The sequence below is a fragment of the Borostomias antarcticus genome (genome assembly GCF_949987555.1).
Source record: "Borostomias antarcticus genome assembly, chromosome: 6".
NCBI lineage: Eukaryota > Metazoa > Chordata > Actinopteri > Stomiiformes > Stomiidae > Borostomias > Borostomias antarcticus.
Genome location: NC_140239.1, coordinates 22,539,488 through 22,557,842, shown reverse-complemented (window position 1 = coordinate 22,557,842; position 18,355 = coordinate 22,539,488). Strand labels below are relative to the sequence as shown.

Sequence of the window (18,355 nt, the reverse complement as noted above, 5' to 3'; positions counted from 1 at the left end):
AATAACTATAAAAAAAACAAACATGTGTGAGCAATTGCAATCTTACATTTTTGTCTTGCCCATTCTCCTTAAAAATGAAGAGACTTTAGAAGGAGAAAGCCAGGCAGGGATCTTAAAGGAGTAGTAAAGGGTTAATAATGTTTAGCCCTGTTTTAAGGTTACTTATGATCATAAACAATGGTTCAGATCAAAAAGTTGACAAAACTAAAGTCTGATAATTGCTCTACCACCGTTTTGGTCATACAATGGATGTGGGTGGGCACCGTGAAAAAAAGCTTCTTGTCTTTGAAATCGAGAGTTTAACATGTTTTTGAATGATTTTTCACGGTGCCCATCCACATCCATTGTATGACCTAAACGGTGGTAGAGCAATTATCAGACTTTCTCAAAAGTGCTAGTTTTGTCAACGTTTTGATCTGAACCATTGTATATGATCATAAGTAACCTTAAAACAGGGCTAAACATGCATTTTCCCTTTACTATTCCTTTAACCCATCGCCCCAGATAGGTTTGAGAGGAAGCCATGCGGTGGCAGAGACGAGACAGCTCCATGCCTACTGCCCAGTTAGTCATCACAGCCCGCGGCGTGTCGGGGTCCGGATCAGGGCGGGTTAGAGGGGGGGTAGGGGAGGGTCGGGCGGAGCAGAGCAGCAGCACCAGTTCAACCCGGGGTTAGTGTCGGCAGGCCATTTCCAGAGGAGAGTGACGTTACGCAGACCGCTGCGTGGAGACCTACCCGTACTGCTCAGCCTGCGGCATGGTGGGCTGGCCCTGAGCACTGCTGACCTGGGGGTGAGGGTGGGGGTGGGGTGGGGTTTGGGGGTGGGGGTGAGGATGATGATGATGATGATGAGGTGGAGTTTGGGGGTGATGATGCGGGTGAGGATGAGGTGGGGCTTGGGGGTGCGGGTGAGGAGGATGAGGTGAGGTTTGGGGATGAGGGTGAGGAGGATGAGGTGGGGCTTGGAGGTGCAGGTGAGGAGGATGAGGTGAGGTTTTGGGATGAGGGTGAGGAGGATGAGGTGAGGTTTGGGGATGAGGGTGAGAAGGATGAGGTGGGGCTTGGGGGTGAGGATGCGGGTGGGGAGGATGAGGTGGGGCTTGGTGGTGCGGGTGAGGAGGATGAGGTGAGGTTTGGGGATGTGGGTGAGGAGGATGAGGTGCAGCTTGGGGATGAGGGTGAGGAGAGGTTTGGGGATGAGGGTGAGGAGGATGAGGCGGGGTTTGGGGATGTGGGTGAGGAGGATGAGGTGAGGTTTGGGGATGTGGGTGAGGAGGATGAGGTGCGGCTTGGGGATGAGGGTGAGGAGAGGTTTGGGGATGTGGGTGAGGAGGATGAGGTGGGGCTTGGGGATGAGGGTGAGGAGAGGTTTGGGGATGTGGGTGAGGAGGATGAGGTGGGGCTTGGGGGTGAGGATGCGGGTGGGGGTGGTGGGTATGGGGGTGAGGATGGGGAAGAGGCGGGGTTTGGGGGTGCGTGTGAGGCAGGGTCTGGGGGTGAGGATGACGGTGGGGCGGGGTTTGGGGGTGAGAATGGGGGTGGAGATGAGGCTGGGTTTGTGGATGGGGAGGGTGGGGAGGGTGCGGCTGGGAGTGGGGGTGGGGTTGGGGGTGGGGCAGCTGGTGAGGGGAGGAGGAGAGAGGAGGTGGCGGGCCGGGCCACGGCTGGCTGGGGAAGGCGGGGGAGCGCACGAACGCAGGCCTGGAAGTGAGGGATGGAGAAAACAACCCTTTTTTTTTTTGCTCAGCCTCACATCGAAATGAGGAAACGTAGGCCTACCGCTAGAGGTGACCGCTAGAGCCGTCATAAAACACGTGACAAACGGTGAAATGACGCGTCGTGGCGGAATGACAATGTGTGAGTGATTGTGTTGTGTTGGGCGACGTGCGCGTTGTTTTCTCTTGAGACCCAGAGTCGCCGGTCTCAAACCCACCTGCCCTGGCCCGAGGGGTTGGCGCCCTGTGTGGCGTTGGGGCCCGTCTCGTGGGGGGGCTGGTTCTTCCGGCCGGCGTTGGGCGCGGGCGGTCCCATGCCCTGGCCGGCGGGCTGCGGCATGCTGGGCGAGGTGGGGGCTGTGGTGTTGGTGCCCCCGGGGTAAGGGCGTCCACCCGGCCCCGGGCCCAGTCCTCGTCCGGCGGGCATGGACCCGCACGGCTGCCCGGGACCCTGGCCGTGCATGGGGCTGCTGGCGTTCATGCCCAGGCTGTTGCCCATGCCGGGGCCGGGCCCAGGCCCACTGTAGCTGGCGCTGGGCGCCCCCCCGTAGTTAGGGGGCCTGGGGTAGTTACCTGGACACACAGAAATTGAAGTCATCGCTGGTAATTGCTCGATATAAACATAAATGGCTTCATATCATATGAGGATAAAACATGTTTGTTGTTTCCAAGCCATATAGGTTTCCATTAAGAGAGCAAGAGAGCCTGAAACCAACAGGAGAAATGCTGTCCGTCAGCGGATTGGCTAAACTATATGTCTCACATGGCCAATAGTAGAGTGGGGAGACCAGTATCCGACCTTAAGGATCAATGACAGTTCTGTTAAATGACTCCCATATCAATAGAATTGGACCAGGAAGACTAATGAGATCTACAGCCACGAGTGAGACCCACCTACTAGAGCGTAACGGGCTGAAGAATAAAAAATATCACAGACGGGATTCAGTTACGAAAGGGACCCCCACCCCCCAATCCTCTGTTCTCCAGAGGATGGGTTCTGTAACTGGAATTACAGCAGCTTTGCCAGCCGCCACTTCAAGCGCAATTAGGACGGCGATTCCCAGCCTGCCTGGTTCCAGCTGCCGTGAGTGAGATTTGAACACAGAGGAGTGTTTTTCCCCTCTCCCTCGGGGGAGGGGGGGGATTTCTCAAGCCCAACCGCGTTCCTTCTCTCTCCTTTTTTTAGCATGTCTTCACCAGAGTGGGTGGGGGGGGGGGGGGGTGCACACTTTTCATATCACGAGAGAGCTCCAGAAATACATGAACCGGCCGGGGTGTTGACAGGAGAGCTGCTATTTTCTTCCTTCCCAGAGTTATTCTGGGTCCCGCCGTCTTAACGAGCCCCCCCCCCCCGACCAGAGGAACGAGAAGAGGGGGAGGAAGACGAGGAGGAGAGAGAGGGGGAGGGGGGGTGATAGCGCATGTTCTGTGCCAGAACGGGGCTGTGCTACCGGAGTGAGGCCAATTATATGGAAATTCTTTGGCACCACCAGGCCCTCTGTGGAGCCCTGAACCTCAGCCGTGATAATCCCAGAAGTCCCCCGGCAGAGGGGTCTGTGACACGGACATGCACACACACACGCGCACACACCCTACCCCAATGTCTACTGTGCGCGCGCACACATGAGCGCACGCACTCGCACACACACACACACACACACACACACACGTACACTAGAGAACCTCATCTCTCAACTCCCTCCCTCATGACCTAACACCCGGCCTGTAGAACAGAGAGAGGAGCATCATCTCGTCGCTCTCAAGAGTAAATAGTCCAATGTCGGTGGGATCGGATGCATGTGGACAACGGACAGATTGTCCAATAATACAAGCCTCCCTTATTAATCAGGATAATCCAGCCCATTCATCGTGCTCCAATCCAAGCAGAACACCACCCCCCCCCCCCCCCCCGGAGCTAGTCAGGCTCGCGGGGCTCCTAGGGCCTGGCTCCAACACACACATCTCCCCCCGCAGGCCTGGAGAGAGCAGAGCGGGCGGCTTCGTTTTCCGACCGTCAAAAGTACCGAGGCTCCAATCAGCCCTCATCAACTTTTCCACGTTCCCCTGACGTGGGAGCCGCCGTGTTCTCCAGCTGCCGCCTCTCTGCGGCGGCCCCGCCCCCATGCCAGCCCCCGGCCCCGCCCCCATGCCAGGCCCCGGCCCCGCCCCCATGCCAGCCCCCGGCCCCACGCTGGAACGGCAAGGCGGCGGGGACTATTAATCAGCATGGTGGGAGTGGGGAGGGGCTGACGACACTATGAAAACACACACACACTCTCTCACACACACACACACACACACACACACACACACACACACACACACACACACACACACACACACACACACACAGTGCCCTAGCATTCATCATAACGGCACGCTAGAACACGCGAGATGGATTACCATAATGATTCGATGTGTGTGAGCTCCCGCTCCAGATGAACACAAACAAACGTGCGCACACACACACACAGACAGACACACACGCACACAGACAAGCGCACACACGGGTTCTCTCATGGGTTCGTTTTCATCCTCAGCTGAAACAACACTTGAGATTGATGGATTATGCACGCTAGGCTTTCATCCTGTCAAGCAAAGAGCCTGGCGCGCAGCAAGGCTCCAGTAACTCAGAAAAGTCTCAACCTCAGGGAAAGTCTAAGCCTATAATAGAACACGCCAACTTCAGCTGAGGAGGAGCCACAGTGGAGCGCCGCAGTACCTGGGTCTAATCAGCGTGAAGATGTTGCAGCCGAGCCTGTGTTTATTTATTTAAATGTGCTAGAGATAACATTTTTATGTAGAGAAATCATTAAAAAAGACAGTTGTTAGAGTTGTTCTTTAAAAAAAATTTGTGTATGTGTTTTGTGTACATAAAAATAGTATCTATAGCACCTTTAAACTGTTTATTTAAAAGATTCCCGTTAGCTAATGCCATGGCAATCAGCTAGTCTCCCTGGAGTTCACACAATAAACATTACAATTGATACATTCTATTAAAGTTTCAATAACAAAAGAGAATTCCATTTGTGTGCGCGTGTGTGTGCATGTGTGTGTGTACGTACCTGGTGGTCCATACTGTCCAGTCTGAGGTCCGTAAGAGGAGCCCCCCTGCTGGCCCTGCTGGTAGGAGGCATGGTGCATGGAGCCCCCTGGAGATGGGTGAGGAGACATGGGGGGTCCGGACTGCTGGGGGCCAAACTGGGGGCCCAGGGCATTCCTCTGCATGGCGGGAGGGAACCCTGCAGACACATGTTTGTGTCACACCAACACACACACACTTAGCAATAAAGGAGAGGAGCTTCTAGAAGGATGAGGGAAAACGAGCTACCGCTCGCACCTGATCATTTAGAGCCAGTCGGTTCAATTTAAGCAAAAATGTGTGTCGAACCAACGGTAATACCTTTGTCTGTGGGAAAGCGTTGCAAAATGCTACAGTTAACATTCAAATTGGCATTTAAAGGGATCTGAATACACTCCAAATCCCACAAGAGCCACGCCATCTGCCAAGGAAAAGTTTTCTAGTGTGTTTAAAATGTGAACTTTTACTCAAGTTCGCTCCATAAAAACACTTTTAGAGAAGAGGAAAGGTAAACGCACTTGAGTGCAGCACCTCTTACTTGCTAGCACAGGGAATATTCCGGTGAAAAAGGAATGTAATGGAAAGCAATGGCTCTCACGCAGTATTTCATTTCACACAATGGCAATTGCACACGAAGCACCTAGCGATGTTGAGCATTAAAGCTATCAGTGCACCCTGCAACAATGACTCCTTTCAGACAGAGAGAGAGAGACAGCTCTACGTGGGAAGGTGTTGTTTTGAATATTAGTCACACCCATGTCCCCAAAGAGCGCTGGAGAGAACGGGGTGGCTGAGCCTGCCACCGAAAACACCCTGTGTGTGACTTGACACAGGGTATGAGCTCATTGGCTACCGAGGGAGAAGGTTGCTGGCAGGCACACGTTGGCTTGCCAGGTTCCTCCGGGCTCATCCATGATGGCAGAGCTGTGAGTTCGGACCCTGTGCTGCCGACAGCCATGTTTTCACATGCAGTTCGTTGATCCGTGCCCTGGCGCACAGTGTTCACACATTAATCAAACAAACTTGACTTTGGGGTCAAGTGTACTCGGATCTGGGCCCGGGTGCCAGGTGAAAGCTTCCAGAGTCTTCTCTGTAACAGACCTGGGTCCAAATACTACCTGGAATCATTTCAGTGACTTATCTGTGCTTGATTGTTTGCCAAAAAAGCAAACCCAACCCACCTGACATACCAGGCAGACTAAAGCTAACGACGAAGTATTTGAAAGGATTTCAAATTGTATTTCAACCCAGGTCTGCCCCACAGGCATCCTGTCCAGCAAAGCCTGTGGAAAGCACCAGAAGCTGTCGCTGGGGATCTTATGACTCACACAAGGACATTAGGGGAGGGCCACTATACATCATCAGGAAGGGACGATCATTACTCTTCCAAGCGTCGATATCCAGCTAAGAACATTACAGGGTCAGAGTGCATACGGAGGACTGCCCCTCAGATGCCGTAAAAGACCTGTCTCGGTTGCGTGACCGGTTAACGGGTTGCGTGACTAGAATCCCGTAGCTGTCCCCGGGAGGGGGGGTAATGGAGGAGCGGAGAGTCTCACCTCTCTCCTGAGACATGGGCGACTGGCTCTGGGTGGAATGGGAGCCCACGTCCGACACGTTCCCGGGCGTCTGCGGCGCCACCTGGGTGCCTGGAGGAGGGAGGGCGGAAAGGTGAGGAGGGGAACATACATTATACACACGCACGCACTGGGTGGGCAGTGAAATCCCCCCCCCCCCTCTCGCGATTCCAGGCTAACTGTCCGTTAGCCATCCTGGAGAGCGGCGCCTGCAGCTGAGCCCCTGTGAGTCCGGAGCCCCGTAACGAGCCGTCAGAGGGAAGGAAGGAAGGAAAAGGAGGGGAAGGGGTGCGTGCGCTGGTCTCCACGGGCGACGCGGCCAGAGATCACAGGTCAGTGATGCCGGGGTCCTGATGGATGACTGTTCTCCCAGTGGGGGTGAAACTGGGCTGCATGCATCATGGGTAAATGGTCTCCCCCGCCGACCTCGTTATCAGCACTAGGAATAGGAAGGGGGTTGGGGTGAGGGAGGGAGGAGAACTGCAGCTTTGGACGCATAGGAAAGGGGGGGGGGGGACTACCGCCAACTAGCCCTGATGTCAAACGGGGAAGGCCAACAATGTGCTTCACTGTGGGAGAGTAATTGTGTTAAGAGTGACTCCAAACTGCTAACATAGTTTAGAAACTATTTTAATGACTGAGGCCTTTGTTTTGGAGTCTGGCTGCGGCTCCTCCCCTGACCCAGCTGCCTCTCTGTAAGGAACAGAACTTTCTCCCCCACTGTGACCAACTACTAGACAGTCACTAACTCAAAAGAAGCCCAGAAAGCGTTGCCTATAATGAGACAAAGGCCCATTTCTTCCACAGCTGAGCCGGCCAAGACAGCCGGCCCTGCGCTAGCCCACTGGGGTGTCTCCAAACTGCTCTCAAATATATTGGCCAAAATATTGTGAATGGCCTGGTTAACTGGCCCCTCGTTCCATCTGGAGCGCACTAAATGTGTGTGTGATGTGCACGCCTGTGAGTGGTGTGTGTTGGTATTAGTGGCTGGAGGCGGGGCTCCATACCTGGGCCGCTGGCGGGCGAGATGGGTCCGGAGCGTGATTGGCTGGAGCCCACGGGGGAGCCCACGGGGGAGGGTGACGGGCCGCTGCGCATCCCGGGGAGGCGTGGTGACACGTGGGGCGAGAAGGGTGACTGGGCGGGGTTACTCTGCTCGCCCTGGCTACTGGTGGAGCCCGAGGCGCTGACGGCCGAACTGATGGCCACCTCCGTCCCGGTGGGCAGGTCATCGATGGAGCCAGACAGGTCCTGGGGAGAGAGAAGAGATGGAGGTTAGAGGGGGAGACCTAGTGGTTAACAAAGAGAACATTTTGGGTAAGAGTCAACTAATCTCCTGAACTCAATAGCACCTTCCAGAAGCAAACATTGACTCATTCTTCACCAGCCAGTAAAACCTTTCAACAGTTGCTTCATGACTTGACACTACGTCCAACCCTTGGAGAGACATGAGAACGTTGGAAAATGTATTTTCTAGTCCAGAAGGATCTGATTCAATTAAAGCCAAACCAAAACCAACATTGAGATGGAAACTACTCCCCCGATCGGGCTAGACTGCAGTCTCTCTCCGCGAAGCCAGGAGGGGCGACAGCATCGTCATTCAACGTTTGCTGAATTGTTGAGAATGAAATAGGCACAGGGCATCTCCTCAGGCATTTGGCCACATTTCACAGATGACACCCAAAAAGAGCGCAATGCCAACTTCTCAAACGGCAAATCATGACTCAAGCCAGTATAAATGAGTCAAGCCAGTATAAATTCACGTTGCCAAGGAATCTCTCTCCACAGTGAAACGAGCCATTTGCCTCATTCACAGGTACTGTGAGTGCAGCAAAAATTAAATGTGAAATATGTACACTGTACCCCATAATTACGAAGTGAAAAAAGTTTAGAATTTTTTGCAAATATATTTAAAAAAAATAACAAACTGAAATAGCACATGAACAAGTATTCAGACCATTTACTCAGTACTTTGTTGAGGCACCTTTGGGAGTGATTAGTTTATTGGAGTCCACCTGTGGTAAATGCAATTGACTGACCATGATTTGGAAAGGTACACACCCGTCTACTGTACTGTATGTAAAGTAGTAATAGTCCACAGTTCACATAGCCTGACACTCAGACTGAATTCCCATTTTATTTCACCTCATTATTTAATCTGAACAGGCTCCCATTGCAGCTGTTTTCCGAGATGGGTGTTGCCAAAGGAGTCCTCAGCCATTAGTTCATCCCCCAACCAAACCAACCATAAAAGTACACGTTTATTCAAAGAAAGCATTCAAAGAATGCCGATTGGCCTGGTTGGAATTCCAACCAAGAGATCACTCTGGACGAGAGCCTTTCCAGACCCTGAATCACAAAATTCTCAGATTGTGATTGAGGGGCTGGAGCCAGGCTACAGTTGACAGTACATGTGAGAGCAAAAACCAAGCCATGAAGTCAAGGAAATTGTCTGTAGACCTCCGAGACATCTGGGAAAGGGTACAGAAAAAAATCTGCAGCATTGATGGTCCTGAAGAACGCAGTGACCTCCATCATTCTTAAATGGAAGAAGTTTGGGACCACCAGGGCCCTTCCTAAAGCTGGCTGCCTGGCCAAACCGAGTAATCGGGGCGAAGGGCCTTGGTCAGGGAGGTGACCAACAACCCGATGGTCACTCTGACAGCGCTCCAGTGTTCCTCTGTGGAGATGGGAGAACCTTCTAGAAGGACAACCATCTCTGCAGCACTCCATCAATCAGTCCTTTATGGAAGAGCGGCCAGATGGCAGCCACTTTTCAGTAAAAGGGACGACAGCCCACTTGGAGTTTGCCGAAAGGCACCTTAAGGACTTAATGAGAAACAAGATTCTCTGGTCTGATGAAACCAAGATTGACCTCTTTGGCCTGAATGCCAAGCGTCACATCTGGAGGAAACCAGGCATCGCTCATCACTTGGCCAATACCATCCCTACGGTGAAGAATGGTGGTGGCAGCATCATGCTCTGGCGATGTTTTTCAGCGGCATGAACTGGGAGACTAGTCAGGATTGAGGAAAAGATCAGAGCAAAGAGACAGAGATCCTTGATAAAAACAGCTCTTGAGCACTCAGGACCTCAGACTTGGGTGAAGGTTTACCTTCTAACAGGACAACAACCCTAAGCACACAGCCAAGGCAACAAAGGAGAAGCTTCGGGACAAGTCTGTGAATGTCCTTGAGTGGCCCAGCCAGAGCCCAGATTTGAACCCGATTGAACATCTCTGAAAAGACCTGAAAATAGCGGTGCACCGACGCTCCCCATCTAACCTGACAGAACTTGAGAGGATCTGCAGAGAAGAATGGGAGAAATACCCCGAATACAGGTGTGCCAAGCTTGTAGCGTCATACCCAAGAAGACTCAAGGCTGTAATCGCTGCCAAAGGTGCCTTAACAATGTACTAAGTAAAGGGTGTGAATATCTATGTACATGTATTATTTAAGTTTTTTTATTACCTTCTCCCCAGCGACAGCGCAGTGTAAGAGGTAATGTTTTCGGTGGCGTGTGTGTGTACGTGCATTTATGTGTTTGACTGTCAGCAGGATTACTCAAAAATTACCCATTACATTCTGGAGCGGATCCAAAGCACGGGGAGGTTCCATGGGCTGCCCAAACATGGCTGGCCTTTCACCTCCATTCATTTTTTGAACCAGGATTACACAAAAACTACCAGACTGATTTTCATGAAGCTCTGTGGAGGGGTGTAGTATGGGCCAACTTAGAAAATCTTACATTTTGGAGGGGATCCGAATCACAGGGCAGATCCACAAATGAAAACAAAACTTAGAATGAAGCCAGCTCCCTGTGTGGGGGCGCTAGAGACAAGGGGTTTGGACTGCGGGGGGGCGGAATGCACTGCAACGCCCCCCGCCGGCTGCGACCGGAGGGGGGCGCCACAGAGCCGCTCATTCACCTCCAGTCAGTTTTTGGATTTAGGCTCAGGAGCAAAAAATCCCTCCCATTCATTGTCAATGGGGTAGTTGAAACGGCCATATCTCGAAATGGGAAGGTCACAGAGACACAGGGTTTGGACTGGCATAAAGCTCTCGACCTAGCGAATGCAGCAAGACCAAACATTGCATGCAAATGCGCACGCAGAGCCACAAAACACATTCATGGGCGGAGGTCTGTGCTCTCCGACCACCATTTGTAGTTTTTAATACATTTGCAAAAAAAACACACAAAAAAAAACGTGTTTCACTTTGACATTATGGGGTGTGTTGATTGATGGATTGATTGATGTATTTAATCCATTTTGGAATAAGGCTGTAACATAACGTGGAAAAAGTGAAGGGGTGTGAGCAGGGGTGTCATGCAACCCAAAAAACCGAGGGGGCACGAGATAGCGAAGCACAATTTTAGGGTTTTTTGTGTGCATTTTTGCAGTGTAAAATCAGGACACAGCACAATACTAGTTGCCACTTGCGGTGTGAAATTAAACTTACCAGTAGCGTTCTTTCAAGGACTTTCAAAAATAAAAGTAAGGGAAAACAAATCTACTTTTTTTCACTCACTTGGCATTGGTCCGAATGATATACTGTATACTGAAGTATGAAGTTGAATCTGATATACTGAATAGCCTAATATTTGGAGGACCTGTTCATCAGTTAAGGACAACCTTAATCTAAATGTATGCAAGCAGACCATGAAAACGTGTTAATCTGAGACGAGGCGAGGGGGGGGGGCTTCCAGATCCAGTGTTAATTTAAAAGAAACCAAATCCACCGGGAAGGGAGGGTGTTTGGCTTTTTGAAAGAGGTTATGGTGGCTTTTCGAGGTGGTCTATGACATAATTAAAATAATACATTCAGCTCAGTAGAGAAAATAATCATAGCTCTGCATTGTAAAATGTAATGGTAAACAAACAATAACAGAAATGTAAACCCCCCCCCCCAAAAAAAAAATCTGAGGGGGCACGTGCCCCCTCTAGTTCTATAGGCATGACGCCTGTGGGTGGGAGTACTTGACGGATGCACGGTACTTCAGAGCTTTCTTTATCACTGAACATAATGTAACAGTGATATTCCTCTCCCTCCTTTGTAAATCTTCAAAATCTCTTTTTTTCTCTCCCTTCCCAGATGAGACAAGAAATTGGGAACGGTGCCTCAGCACAGCCATGGCCTCAGCCTGTTACATAGGCAGAAACGAGCTTCAATTTCACCCTTTCAAAGGCAGTGGGCCACTTACACCTTTTGCAAATTTGCCAAGACTCATGCTGCTTGCATGATTTATGATTATAATTATTCACATTCGTTAGAGCTTTGGCTCACTAAATTGATGAATATAATTATTCAGCTTCATTGGACATTCACCCCCCCACCCCCAACACACTTGACTCTGCAATGGAAAAGAGGATGATAAATAAATGAGTGTGGACAAGCTCTCTCTGGGCTGCATCTTCAGCGGTGCCCCTCTCTCTCTTCCTCCTCCTCGTAGAGTGAGAGCGCGGGCCTGTGCCCCCACCCCTCCATCCTCGGCTGGCTGCTTGAATAATGGAGCGTCATGCTCTCGTCCCCCGTCATTCCTCCTGACAGACGCCCCTCCCCAACAGCCAATTAAAACGTGGAGGAATAATCAAGGTTCAATCGGGGGGAGAGAGGGGCGTCGCTCCGCGGCACCGCCCGTCCGTCTCCCCGCCGCAGCCAATCGGCAGGTCCGCAGAGAGAGAGGGGGACCGCCACAGGGCCGGCGCACATGCGGCCTCCCCCGCCCCTCACTCCACGCTGTGCCCTGGACTCCAGGGGCCTCATTTATCATTGAGGTACGCCTTCTTTTACACGGTCTTTTTCGCGAGTTCAGGCGTACGCCATTTGCCCCCCCCACATTGCGATTTATCAAGCCGTAAGGGCGAAAATTTAGTCGCCTTTCTCCGCGCTTTTGTAGGACACCTCTCCAGTTGGCGTACCGATTTACACGGTGTTCTACGCCCTTCTTGAACACAGGGGGAACTGGCGACGCAGGTGGTGCGTCGGTGAATTACTATGTTTGACGGAGAGAATAAGAGCGACAGTTCATGAACGCACAATCATGTAGGCTACTAGGCCAATTCAGCACAAACATATATCGCAATGCAAGATTAGACGTGTCCTCTAACCGGCTCATTAATGGTCCGATATGGATTTGTTCCCCAAACGGAACCTATGCGCTGTCCCAAACCTTTCCGCGCTGTATGTCACACACCTAATGCAGGCACTCCATCAAACGGCAATAATTGACCAATTAGATTGTCATTAATATGTGATCATGTGGACCTGTTTGCTCTTTGGTAAGCATATAAATGACAGTCCTCCTGTGCGTAATGCGAGCCTAAATGAATCCGGCGCTACTCGGCCTACTAGCCGAGATAGAACTCCAAAGAGGTGACGGCGATGGCGACTGCACCCACATAAGGGCACCATCAGTGAATGAATACGTCTATGTGAATCGCTAAAATGTGCACACTAGAAATACCCAAATCATATGTGACGCCGACATGCTCATCACAAGTGTAGTGGCACGGTGGCCTGGCTCCACGCATGACTCATTCATCCTGGCGCACAGCAGGGTAGGGCTAGACTGGAGGCAGGCGCTGCGCGTGACGGCTGGCTTGTTGGTGTGTCCATAGCCAAGATACATATTCTTTGTCTTATTTACTTTTAATCTTTATTAGCATTTTCCATCCATACAACGACAATACAATAAAACATAAAAACCTACAATAACAGCTTATGGGTACATCCATCCATGCAGCTTTTTTTTCTTACTCAAATATGACAATTTTAATATTAGTGGTATCATCACACTTCCTTCTATAATCCATCCATTTTTCCCATCTCCCTTCAAACTTTCCTTCCTGCATTCTCAATGCATGCGTGAACCTCTCCCTAACATACATCTTCTCCACAACACCCAGCCACTGCTCCTTGGTTGGGCGTTCCACCTTATACCAAGCCCCCGTTATTGTCTTATTACTAGCAACCAATAGTACTTTCACTAGGTATCTGTCCCCTCCTTGTACATCATCCCGTGTTATGTTTGCCAAGATATATATTCAAAGCTGATAAGAAGGTGGAGGCACTGGAGGCTGCAACTCGCGGGGGCATGACCGTCAGGTCCAGGACCACTGCAGACTCCCCCTCCTCTGAGTCCCACCCCACGTCAGAGTCTGGAGAAACAATTTCAATCATTTTCTTTGAGTTTGTCTGTGAACTTGATTATGCATTAAACATTTCATTGTGCAGCCATATTCATTTGATATGTTTTTCTGTTGGCAGTCAAAAAAATGCTGTGATTTACCGGGTGATTTAGATGAGTATTAATCTCCCATGGGGGACAATGTCTAATGTGGTCCAACATTATGAAGTGATCATCTGGGGTTATTGTTACATGTTTGTGGTCCTAAATCAATCATAGCCGGCCACATGATGTTGGGAATGTTTGCTTCACTCGCAGCCACATGTTACAGTAGGCTATGTCCGTGTATGCCCAACCCTAGATGCACAACACGTAGCTAAAGTAGGCTACTAAGCTGTAGGAGCAAACAGACAAACGTAGGCGATTTATACCTTCCGAAGAGGATTGCCTTCCTCACGTGGACCTCACCAACTAGCACATGCACCTCCGTCTCCGAAAAGTTCCTCTTCTTCGCTCTTCGTTCCATGTTTCAATGTACCGCCTGGGTGCTCCACGCTACCTTTTTAAGCCGGTTCCTTCCGGGAAACCACGTTTGTCCACTCACGGTTGTGACCATATATGGTTGGATTAGGGCGTGGAGGGGGCGGAACACGGGGCGCGTGCGCGTACGCTCCCTTCCCCGCCCGTCTCGGATTTACCGTGCAGAAAAGGGCATACGACATTTTTGATAGATCCGAAAAGCGTGTAAATATTCTCGTCGTACGCTACATTGTGCATTTTCCGCGTTTTCGTCGTACGCCCTCTTTTACACCTGAATTTACACGCTCTTTGATAAATGAGGCCCCAGGCTTCAGCTGTGCACACAGCAATAACAAACACACATGAAACTGCTATGGAAATCCCTGATTATGCGACATGTACAATTACAGCATTTTCATTTCCATCAATTACAATTAGCACCACATTAGAAAGATGACTATCGTTATGTTTACCATCTGGAACTTTATTTGCCGATGTGCTTTTCTAGCAGTCTTTCTGAGGCTCGGTCTCTCTCTCTCTCCTTACTCCCACTATATGAGTTAGCCTGTGATTCACCATGGCTGCTGGGAGCTGTGTGTTCTGTGTGGAGGAGTAGTACACGCATAAACCCACCCACAGCTCTGCTGCGCAGCAACCACACTTGATATTCATATCCCAGCCACCAGGGCCCTGCAGCAGGAGGAATCCTCCCTCTTCACAGGCGCTTATGGGTCATGTCTGAGAGGACGAGACCAAATCCGGGCTCGGCAACGAGCCCGTCGTGCCGTCTCCACCGCCCCCTTAAGTCACCGCGAGCCTTTCGGATCCGCTGATCTACCCTGTCGAACTCCGCCCTGCTGAGAGATGCGCGGTCGATGCAACGCTAAAGGCCCGAGAGCCTGGGTTTCGCCTAGACCTCTCTCCCCCATCCGAAGCGTGGCCTATTCGGGCCTCCCGAGCGGCAGCGGGGGAGGCAGCCCGGAGCAGACGCGGCGGCGTGCGCTCAGTCAGAGAGACACTCGCCACAAAAGGGGGAGGAATCCTCTCCGTCTCACCCGCTGTGAGACCTGACAATCCGAAAGAGCGCTGTTGTTTTTGGTTTTGATGAGAGCTCTCCTGAGATGATGGGTATGTGCTTCAGAGCAGAGCGATGGATTAGACAGGCTATGGGGGTGGGGGGGGGGGGGGGGGGGTCACTGTCTCTCTTGAGGAAGGACTTGAGAGGCAAAGCTATGCTACTTTGGAATTGGGGCAGGCTGTTCCCCTTAAGATGATGGATGGCATATATTCAGTGTTTGGATTCCTACTTCAGTAACTGAGGACAACATAGAAGCGTGCGTGTGTGTGTGTGTGTGTCTGTGTATTGATGGACTGTTAGCTGCCTGCATCTGGTTCCACTATCCTGTAGGCCAGGGGTGTCAAACTCTGGCCCGCGGGCCAAATTTGGCCCGCAGTGTAATTATATTTGGCCCGCGAGGCAATACCAAATGACTACTAGAGCTGGCCCGCCAGTATTATACAGCGCATTCACCATCAATACTAGAAATCCCATAATGCTCTGCTGTTGTTTTGGCGCGTCAATCAAGACAGGACCCAGAAACGCCCTCTCTTCTGTGACAGTAGTCATAGCAATATCATACTACAACTGTAACCGTGTTACCCCTTCTTAAAAATGGTGAAAAGAAAGGCAGAAAACAGAAGCTTTACGTTATGTAACGTCTCACTGTGATAGAGACACCTGTGTTGACCTAGCCGGCCGCTGTGTTTGCTCTGTTCCTGTTCATTCAATCCTGTCTGCCTTCTTGCCGGCCTGTCTGCCTGCCTGGCTGTCTGTCTGCATGCCGGCTGTCTGTCTGTCTGCCTGGCTGTAGGACAGTCAGGGTTTTACAAGCTTCTCTACTGAGCAGATGGAGCACCAACACTTGTGTCTGAGGGCGTATTCACATATGTTAGTGCACACCATTGATGCGCACCAAAAGCGAAAGTGATAAGTGCATATTCAATGTTAAAGCAAAACTTGTTTGGGTCCATATTAAACATTTTATTTGTTCAATGTTGGCCCGCGACTTTGTTCAAGTTTTAAATTTTGGCCCACTGTGTATTTGAGTTTGACCCCCCTGCTGTAGGCGATGGAAGTGTATGGGGTGTGTCTGTATGCTTGGTTGGAAGCTGTACTGGCAACTCTGGCTTTCAACTCGAACCCCCCCACTACAAAGCAGGGGAGGCAGAGAGAACGAGAGAGACAGGAAGGAAGAAGAAGACCGGCAGGCGCTGGTGCCGCATGGTGATGAGTGCGCGCCGGCTCCCTCTGTGCGCGCTGTTGTTCGTGTGATGAGCACGCGTGACAGACAGGTGCCAGAGGTTCTTCTGCTCAGGCCTCCTGCGTCACCCGGCCGGCTCGCGAGCGCCACGAATCTCTCGGTCCGGCCGAAACGCCTCGGCGCCGTCCGCTGTGCGGTGGTCGCCGTCGAACGTAAATACGCCTCCGCCTCCACTCGTCCTTCCAGCTCTTAGCCGACGGTTCCGTGCGGTGAAGTGATTCGCTCTCTAGCCATCGCAACGCGACGTGTCACACACACACACACGCACGCCTGTCTCCCTGGTTACGGTTTCCGTTCACGCCCAATTAGATACTGAGAGTCCACAGAGTCTGGCGCTGTCATCATTGCTGACGGCGCCCGTCGACGGATACCCGGGCGGGTTTGCAGATACAGGGCTCTCAGCAGGTGGCCTGTCTGAGCCAATCAAACCATGACAGCCAATCCCGCTGCCCAGAGCCAAACCACTCTGGGGACCCAACCAATCACTACTGAGGAAGATAGGATGACATTATCAGAACTACTGCTGACATGGGGGTGGGGGTCGGTGAGGCAAGGCCGCGGAACTCACCAATCGCAAAAATAATCGCTGATCTTGACGGAGATCCGAATCAGCATTGCAATCGCGAGAAGTCGTCGTCCCGCGCAGGGCGGGAAATAATTGGGCCTTAATGAGAGCCTGCGAGAAATAGTGGGGAACGAGGACAGTTATCTGCCCCTGATTTCTCTGTGGATGGCTGGTGACGGGGGGGGGGGGGGTCGAGCACCAGGTAGACGTAAAACCTAAATATAGCTGTGCGCCATCATTAAAACAATATATTCCTCCTCTGGCTCGGGTGCTGTGGGACGTGTTTGGGGTGAGGGAGGGGAAGGGTACTGCTTCGCCTCGCTCTAATCTGGAACAAAGGACGAACAGAACAAGAACAAAATAAATGAAATGCGCCAAAACATTTGGGACCTGTCCGAGACTTTCATTATCGTTGATGTAGATGATGAGGGTGGGGGCGGCGGCGTAATTAAGCCGGCGTAATTGCCTTCTCTTCCTCCGGCTAATCAGCGGCCGAGTGCCGGGGAGGCGGAGCGAGAACGGGCGGAGCGAGAACGGGCGGAGCGAGAGCGGCCGTCCCGGCGTGCTGCCCGATCCCCGCCGACCGCATGGGAGCCGGCGCTTTTGTCTGGCTCCTTGGTAACGGTCCAGGCAGGCCGGTGACGGGCAGTTGCATTGACGGATTGCCGTTTCAGTCCCTGCCACATCCCGTTCTCCTCATTATCAGAGGTCTAGACGGCCAACCTCACACACACACACACTCACACACACACACACTGAGCCTTATCGGCCTCCACAAACACGCCGGCGGAGGGTGAAAAGAGCGTCTGGCCGCGTCCTGCGAATCGATCCTCCCTCTGGCTTCCCGCTCGGAGCTCGGGCCAAATCACGACTCCCGGTAAAAAAAAAACAAAAAAAAAACAGGTCCTCGTCGCAGCATTAAAACCACAGCCGTCGGGGGGGGTGGGGGGGGGCGTGAAAGAGACGAACCGCAGCAGCTGCGATTAGGGCCCCGGCCGCGTCCCGTGTGACGGGAGGGCATCCCCATCAAACAGAGCCGTGAGAAGCTCCCTGGAAGGCCTGTGTTCTCCGTTCGTCTCAGTCTCGCTCGCGGTGCAGCGTAGAAATGATAGAGGTGGAGATAAGGGGGGTGGGGGGGGGGGGGTGGGTCGGGGAGGAGGACGGGACACACTTCACCTCGAGAGCATCACTCCTGCTCTGAATGAAAGAGGCTCTGCTCTTAGCGGGCTTTGAAATGGAAACTACTGGCTCAGCAGATGATCTGAGAGACGGGAAGGGGGTGGGGGGCAGGGGGGGGGGGACGGATTGCAAAACAGCGAGTGGCGGAGGAGCCGAGAACCTCAGCCAGAGACTGACAGCCGGGGCGGCTATACGGTAAGTAGGCCCCCGTGTCTGTGAGCGCGACCCCGCTGATCTGACCTTCGGTGGGGGAGACGCGCGCTCGCGT

General features: G+C 52.0%; 1 protein-coding gene across 1 annotated transcript in view; it reads right to left on the bottom strand.

The window, feature by feature from the left end:
- Positions 1-18,355, bottom strand: part of arid1b (AT-rich interactive domain 1B) — a gene marked incomplete at both ends in the record, with an annotated part of 63,689 nt that overhangs the window by 11,212 nt on the left and 34,122 nt on the right. Inside the window, 4 exons of the mRNA XM_084439710.1 lie at positions 1,935-2,289; positions 4,782-4,958; positions 6,358-6,447; positions 7,383-7,626. Of these exons, the coding sequence (XP_084295836.1) occupies positions 1,935-2,289; positions 4,782-4,958; positions 6,358-6,447; positions 7,383-7,626 (866 nt within the window). The remainder of the gene's footprint in view (positions 1-1,934; positions 2,290-4,781; positions 4,959-6,357; positions 6,448-7,382; positions 7,627-18,355) is intronic.